Below are 8,413 nucleotides of genomic sequence, written 5' to 3'. Positions count from 1 at the left end.
CTGGTCTCCATATCACACTTGGAGTACTGGGCACAGTTCTGGTCTCCATATCATACTTGGAGCACTGTGCACAGTTCTGGTCTCCATATCACACTTGGAGCACTGTGCACAGTTCTGGTCTGCATATCACACTTGGAGCACTGTGCACAGTTCTGGTCTCCATATCACACTTGGAATACTGTGCACAGTTCTAGTCTCCATATCACACTTGGAATACTGTGCACAGTTCTGGTCTCCATATCACACTTGGAGCACTGTGCACAGTTCTGGTCTCCATATCACACTTGGAGCACTGTGCACGGTTTTAGTCTCCATATCACATTTGGAGCACTGTGCACAGTTCTGGTCTCCATATCACACTTGGAGCACTGTGCACGGTTTTAGTCTCCATATCACACTTGGAACACTGTGCACAGTTCTGGTCTCCATATCACACTTGGAATACTGTGCACAGTTCTGGTCCCCATATCACACTTGGAGCACTGTGCACAGTTCTGGTCTCCATATCACACTTGGAGCACTGTGCACAGTTCTGGTCTCCATATCACACTTGGAGCACTGTGCACAGTTCTGGTCCCCATATCACACTTGGAATACTGTGCACAGTTCTGGTCTCCATATCACACTTGGAGCACTGTGCACAGTTCTGGTCTCCATATCACACTTGGAATACTGTGCACAGTTCTGGTCTCCATATCACACTTGGAGCACTGTGCACAGTTCTGGTCTCCATATCACACTTGGAGCACTGTGCACAGTTCTGGTCCCCATATCACACTTGGAGCACTGTGCACAGTTCTGGTCTCCATATCACACTTGGAGCACTGTACACAGTTCTGGTCTCCATATCACACTTGGAGCACTGTGCACAGTTCTGGTCTCCATATCACACTCGGAGCACTGTGCACAGTTCTGGTCTCCATATCACACTTGGAGCACTGTGCACAGTTCTGGTCTCCATATCACACTTGGAGCACTGTGCACAGTTCTGGTCTCCATATCACACTTGGAGCACTGTGCACAGTTCTGGTCTCCATATCACACTTGGAGCACTGTGCACAGTTCTGGTCTCCATATCACACTTGGAGCACTGTGCACAGTTCTGGTCTGCATATCACACTTGGAGCACTCTGCACAGTTCTGGTCTCCATATCACACTTGGAGCACTGTGCACAGTTCTGGTCTCCATATCACACTTGGAGCGCTGTGCACAGTTCTGGTCTCCATATCACACTTGGAGCACTGTGCACAGTTCTGGTCTCCATATCACACTCGGAGCACTGTGCACAGTTCTGGTCTCCATATCACACTTGGAGCACTGTGCACAGTTCTGGTCTCCATATCACACTTGGAGCGCTGTGCACAGTTCTGGTCTCCATATCGCAAACAGGATATCGAGGCACTGGAGAAGGTGCAAAAATGATTGACCAGGATGATCCCAGAACTGAGGGGTTATCATTTTCAGGAAAGATTGAACAGGCTGGGGCTCTTTTCTCTAGAAAAGAGACGGCTGAGGGGTGACCTGATCGAGGTCTTTAAGATTATGACGGGGTTTCGATAGGGTAGACGTAGAGAAGATGTCTCCACTTGTGGGGGAGACCAGAACTAGGGGCCGTCAATATAAGAGAGTCACTAATAAATCCAATCGGGAATTCGGGAATTATTGTTGTAACTTCTATGCTATCGCGACCTCCGGCCGAGCTTGGCGAGGGAGCCATTTTGGTTAAACAGCAGCAAGATTAAAATGGCGTCGGAAAAGCCGTTTAAAGAGAACAGGAGTAACCAGCGGCAGTCGTCCTCACACCGTGGCCGCCATTTTGGATAGCGCCGCAGCGCGCCAGCAGTTTTAGCAGTGCGTCTCACGAAGAAAACCCGCCATGACGCTCGGCCCTCTCCGCTCCCCCCCCCCACCCCCGCCACGCGAGGAGCTACAGGCCTCAGGCTCGGGAGCTTCGAGGCCGCGGGACGACGTAGTCCGCGTAAGCGCCGATCAGGGGCGCGACGTCCTCCCGGCGCACCAGCCAGCACGGCGCCGGGTGCGCAGGCAGGGGCGAGTCCTTCAGCGTCTTGGTTGTCAGGCTGACCGCGACCTTCCGACCCCGCCACCTCAGCTCGGCCAGCCCCGGGTCCCGGGCCATTCCGCCAGATTCGGGCCTCCGGAGATCCATATCTGCGCGCTGAAACTGACCTGAAACAACAGCGTCGGTTCGTCAATACACCACGGGCACCCAGGAGTGAGTTACAGGCTGGAATCTAATTGAGGGGTTCGGCGGGGGGGGGGGGGTTATATATAGAATTACAGATACCCGGGAGTGAGTTACAGGCTGGAATCTAATCGAGGAGTTCGAGCGGGTTTATATATACAATTACAGATACCCGGGAGTGAGTTACAGGCTGGAATCTAATCGTGGGGTTCGGGGGGTTTATATATAGAATAACAGGTACCCAGGAGTGAGTTACAGGCTTGAATCTAATCGAGGGGTTCGGGGGGGGGTTATATATAGAATTACAGATACCCGGGAGTGAGTTACAGGCTGGAATCTAATCGAGGAGTTCGAGGGGGTTTATATATAGAATTACAGATACCCGGGAGTGAGTTACAGGCTGGAATCTAATCGTGGGGTTCGGGGGGTTTATATATAGAATAACAGGTACCCGGGAGTGAGTTACAGGCTGGAATCTAATCCAGGGGTTTGGGGGGTTTATATATAGAATAACAGATACCCGGGAGTGAGTTACAGGCTGGAATCTAATCGGGGGCTTCGGGTGGTTTATATATAGAATAACGGATACCTGGGAGTGAGTTACAGGCTGGAATCTAATCGAGGGGCTCGGGGGGTTTGTATATAGAATAACAGATACCCGGGAGTGAGTTACAGGCTGGCATCTAATCGAGCGGTTCGGGGAGTTTATATATAGAATAACAGATACCCAGGAGTGAGTTACAGGCTGGAATCTAATCGAGGGGTTCAGGGGGGGTTTATATATAGAATAACAGATACCCGGGAGTGAGTTACAGGCTGGAATCTAATCGAGGGGTTCGGGGGTTTTATATATAGAATAACAGATACCCGGGAGTGAGTTACAGGCTGGAATCTAATCGAGGGGTTCGGGGGGGTTTATATATAGAATAACAGATACCCGGGAGTGAGTTACAGGCTGGAATCTAATCGAGGGGTTCGGGGAGTTTATATATAGAATAACAGATACCCAGGAGTGTGTTACAGACTGGAATCTAATCGAGGGGTTCGGGGGATTTATATATAGAATAACAGATACCCGGGAGTGAGTTACAGGCTGGAATCTAATCAAGGGGTTCGGGGGGTTTATATATAGAATAACAGATACCCGGGAGTGAGTTACAGGCTGGAATCTAATCGCGGGGTTCGGGGTTTTATTTCTAGAATAACAGATACCCGGGAGTGAGTTACAGACTGGAATCTAATCAAGGGGTTTGGGGGTTTTATATATAGAATAACGGATACCCGGGAGTGAGTTACAGACTGGAATCTAATCAAGGGGTTCGGGGGGTTTATATATAGAATAACAGATACCCGGGAGTGAGTTACAGACTGGAATCTAATCGAGGGGTTCGGGGGGTTTATATATAGAATAACAGATACCCGGGAGTGAGTTACAGGCTGGAATCTAATCGAGGGGTTCGGAGGGTTTATATATAGAATAACAGATACCCGGGAGTGAGTTACAGACTGGAATCTAATCGAGGGGTTCGGGGGGTTTATATATAGAATAACAGATACCCGGGAGTGAGTTACAGGCTGGAATCTAATCGCGGGGTTCGGGGTTTTATATATAGAATAACGGATACCCGGGAGTGAGATACAGGCTGGAATCTAATCGGGGGGTTCGGGGGGGTTATATATAGAATAACAGATACCCGGGAGTGAGTTACAGGCTGGAATCTAATCGAGGGGCTCGGTGGGGTTAGATATAGAATAACGGATACCCTGGAGTGAGTTACAGGCAGGAATCTAATCGCGGGGTTCGGGGTTTTATATATAGAATAACAGGTACCCGGGAGTGAGTTACAGGCAGGAATCTAATCAAGTGGAGGAGGACGAAGCAAATGATATAGAAAGATTGTACCTTCCATTACTCACCTAGCAACCCTTGGGCGTGGTTGGAAAGCCCCTCACCCCGGACGACGTAGAAGCCGAGATGGTCGAGCTGGAGGGGCAAGGGGTGAGCGTAGCGGTGGAGCAGTATCAGGAACTGGATCTTCGCCCCGATCCACAGGGTGGCGCCGGCCGAGCGAGACACCGAGAGCCGCAATCCCGGCCTGCTGGTGACGGAGGAGGAGGTGGAGGAGTCCCACGGGACGGTGAGCCGGTGTTCCCCTTCCAGGGTGACGCCCTGCCGGCTGACGTTGACCCTGTAACCCCCGAGCCCCGAGCCCGCCGCCGGCCTCGCCACCCGCACGGAGATCAGGTCGAAGAAGGTCCGAGGGCGCTCCTTGTGCTGCGGGTTGACCGGAGCTCCCATCAAATGGCCGTCGACCGTGACTCCTGGGAAAAGGAGATTGAGCGGGACAGAGACATTGATATCGTTAACCCCCTCTGATAAAACAAAACAGCACAGGAGGAGGCCATTCTGCCCATCGTCCCTGTGCCGGCTCTTTGAACGAGCTCTCTAATTAGTCCCACTCCCCCCTGCTCTTTCCCCACAGCCCGGCACATTTTTCCCCTTTCAAGTATTTCTCCAATTCCCCCTTTTGGAAGTTACTGTTGAATCTGCTCCCACCGCCCTTTCAGATCACAATAACTCGCTGTATAAAAAAAATGTTTCTTCATTTCCCCCTCTGGTTCTTTTGCCGATTATTTTCAATCTGTGTCCTCTGGTTACCGACCTTCCTGCCACTGGAAACAGTTTCTCCCTGTCCCCATCAAACACTCCCAGGGCAGGTACACCTCTATTAAATCTCCCCTTAACCTTCCCTGCTCTAAGGAGAACAACCCCAGCTTCTCCAGTCTCTCCACATCACTGAAGTCCCTCATCCCTGGTACCATTCTGGTCAATCTCCCCTTAACCTTCTCTGCTCTAAGGAGAACAATCCCAGCTTCTCCAGTCTCTCCACATCACTGAAGTCCCTCATCCCTGGTACCATTCTGGTCAATCTCCCCTTAACCTTCTCTGCTCTAAGGAGAACAATCCCAGCTTCTCCAGTCTCTCCACATCACTGAAGTCCCTCATCCCTGGTACCATTCTGGTCAATCTCCCCTTAACCTTCTCTGCTCTAAGGAGAACAACCCCAGCTTCTCCAGTCTCTCCACATCACTGAAGTCCCTCATCCCTGGTACCATTCTGGTCAATCTCCCCTTAACCTTCTCTGCTCTAAGGAGAACAATCCCAGCTTCTCCAGTCTCTCCACATCACTGAAGTACCTCATCCCTGGTACCATTCTGGTCCATCACCCCTTAACCTTCTCTGCTCTAAGGAGAACAACCCCAGCTTCTCCAGTCTCTCCACATCACTGAAGTACCTCATCCCTGGTACCATTCTGGTCCATCACCCCTTAACCTTCTCTGCTCTAAGGAGAACAACCCCAGCTTCTCCAGTCTCTCCACATCACTGAAGTACCTCATCCCTGGTACCATTCTGGTCCATCACCCCTTAACCTTCTCTGCTCTAAGGAGAACAACCCCAGCTTCTCCAGTCTCTCCACATCACTGAAGTACCTCATCCCTGGTACCATTCTGGTCAATCTCCCCTTAACCTTCTCTGCTCTAAGGAGAACAACCCCAGCTTCTCCAGTCTCTCCACATCACTGAAGTCCCTCATCCCTGGTACCATTCTGGTCAATCTCCCCTTAACCTTCTCTGCTCTAAGGAGAACAATCCCAGCTTCTCCAGTCTCTCCACATCACTGAAGTCCCTCATCCCTGGTACCATTCTGGTCAATCTCCCCTTAACCTTCTCTGCTCTAAGGAGAACAACCCCAGCTTCTCCAGTCTCTCCACATCACTGAAGTCCCTCATCCCTGGTACCATTCTGGTCAATCTCCCCTTAACCTTCTCTGCTCTAAGGAAAACAACCCCAGCTTCTCCAGTCTTTCCACATCACTGAAGTCCCTCATCCCTGGGACCATTCTGGTCAATCTCCTCTTAACCTTCTCCCAGGCCTTGACATTCTTCCTAAAGTGCGGTGGCCCAGAATTGGCCTCAATACTCCAGTAGAGGGCTAACCAGTGTTTTCTAAAGGTTTAGCATCTCATCTTTCAAAGAACCGGCACAGGCACGACGGGCCGAATGGCCCCCCTTCTGTGCTGTAATATTCTATGATTCAAGAATCTCTTGGACTGAATCAGCTCAGGCTAAAAGGAGCAAAGTTTCTGGGTAGAATGATCATCACTATCATATCCAAGAGGAAATTCAGAAGGAACTTCTTTCCCCAGAGAGTGGTGAGAATGTGGAACTCGCTACCACAGGGAGTGGTCGAGGCGAAGAGCATCGATGCGTTTAAGGGGGAAGCTGGATAAACACATGAGGGAGAAAGGAATAGCAGGTGACATCCAGCGCTACAACCCATCCGAGATCTCCGCACTCCTCCAATTCTGGCCTCTTGCGCACCCCCCGGTTTCCATCGCTCCGCCATTGGCGGCCGTGCCTTCAGCTACCTGGGCATATAATTGGCAAATGAAGTTCAACACAGATAAATGTGAGGTGTTACATTTTGGTCGGAAGAATAGGGAGGTCACTTATCACTTGGAGGGTGCGAGTCTAGGTGGGGCAGAGGAACAAAGGGATCTGGGAGTACAAATACACAAATCACTAAAAGTTGCGACACAGGTTAGCAAGGCCATAAAGAAAGCAAATCAAGCACTAGGGTTTATTTCTAGAGGGATAGAATTGAAAAGTAGGGAAGTTATGCTAAACCTGTATCGAACCTTGGTTAGACCACACTTGGAGTACTGCGTACAGTTCACAGAAATCACAGAAACCTCACAGTGCAGATAGAGGCCATTTCGGCCCATCGAGTCTGCACCGATACATATCCCACCCGATCCCTGTAACCCCCACACCAACACACATCCCACCCTATCCCCGTAACCCCAAGGGTCAATTTTTATCATAGCCAATCAACCTAACCCGCACATCTTTGGACTTCTGGTCGCCATATTGTAAAAAGGATATAGAGGCACTGGAGAGGGTGCAGAGAAGATTTACAAGGATGATACCAGAAATGCGAGGGTATACCTATCAGGAAAGGATGAACAGGCTGGGTCTCTTTTCTCTTGAAAACAGAAGGCTGAGGGGTGACCTAATAGAGGTCTTTAAAATGATGAAAGGTTTTGATAGAGTGGATTACAGAGAGAATGTTTCCACTTGTGGGGAAGAGCATAACTAGAGGCCATCAATATAAGATCGTCACCAAGAAATCCAATTGGGAATTCAGGAGAAACTTCTTTCCCCAGAGAGTGGTGAGAATGTGGAACTCGCTACCACAGGGAGTGGTCGAGGCGAATAGTATTTAAGGGGAGGCTGGACAAGCATTATGAGGGAGAAGGGAATCGAGGGTTACGCTGATTAGAGTTAGATGAGGAAAGGCGGGAGGAGGCTCGAGTGGAGCATAAACGCCGGCATGAACTGGTTGGGCCGAATGGCCTGTTTCTGTGCCGTATATCCCATGTAACCTTATTCTCTGGAATTCCCTCCCTAAATCTCTCCGCCCCTCTGTCCTCCTTTAAGACAAGGGTCCTTGTGCATGAAACACAAAAAGTTAGCATGCAGGTACAGCAAGTAATCAAAAAGGCAAATGGAGTGTCGGCCTTTATTGCAAAGGGAATGGAGTATAAAAGTAGGGAAGTCCTGCTACAACTGTACAGGGCGTTGGTGAGACCACACCTGGAGTACTGCATACAGTTTTGGTCTCCTTATTTAAGGAAGGATATACTGGCATTGGAGGCAGTTCAGAGAAGGTTCACTAGGTTGATTCCGGAGATGAAGGGGTTGTCTTATGCAGAAAGGTTGAGCAGGTTGGGCCGATACTCATTGGAGTTTAGAAGAATGAGAGGTGATCTTATTGAAACATATAAGATTCTGAAGGGGCTCGACAGGGTAGATGCAGAGAGGATGTTTCCCCTCGTGGGGGAATCTAGAGCGAGGGGGCATAGTTTCAGAATAAGGGGGCACCCTTTTAAATGGGAAATGAGGAGGAATTTCTTCTCTGAGGGTCGAGAATCTTTGGAATTCTCTTCCCCCGGGAGCTGTGGAGGCTGGGTCACTGAAGGTGGAGATAGACAGATTTTTGAACGATAAGGGAGTCGGGGGTTATGGGGAGCGGGCAGGGAAGTGGAGTTGAGGCCAAGATCAGATCAGCCATGATCTCATTGAATGGCGGAGCAGGCTGGAGGGGCCGAATGGCCGTCTCCTGCTCCTACCTCTTATGTTCTTAAA

General features: G+C 50.1%; 1 protein-coding gene across 1 annotated transcript in view; it reads right to left on the bottom strand.

Annotated features, from left to right (window-relative positions):
- Positions 1–1,184: 1,184 nt before the first annotated feature.
- The window catches only part of LOC147086824 (inter-alpha-trypsin inhibitor heavy chain H6-like), a 75,809-nt gene continuing 68,580 nt past the window's right edge, over positions 1,185–8,413 (bottom strand). Inside the window, exons 14-15 of the mRNA XM_085978329.1 lie at positions 4,122–4,526; positions 1,185–2,188 (exon numbers count right to left, since the gene is read on the bottom strand). Coding sequence (XP_085834455.1) covers positions 1,938–2,188; positions 4,122–4,526 — 656 coding nt within the window. The 3' untranslated portion in view covers positions 1,185–1,937. The remainder of the gene's footprint in view (positions 2,189–4,121; positions 4,527–8,413) is intronic.

The sequence above is a fragment of the Somniosus microcephalus genome, unplaced genomic scaffold (genome assembly GCF_052327205.1).
Source record: "Somniosus microcephalus isolate GS21.2 unplaced genomic scaffold, FLI_Smic_1.0 unresolved_chr7, whole genome shotgun sequence".
NCBI lineage: Eukaryota > Metazoa > Chordata > Chondrichthyes > Squaliformes > Somniosidae > Somniosus > Somniosus microcephalus.
Note: the sequence above shows the minus strand (reverse complement) of the source record. Positions and strands in the feature narration are given on the sequence as shown.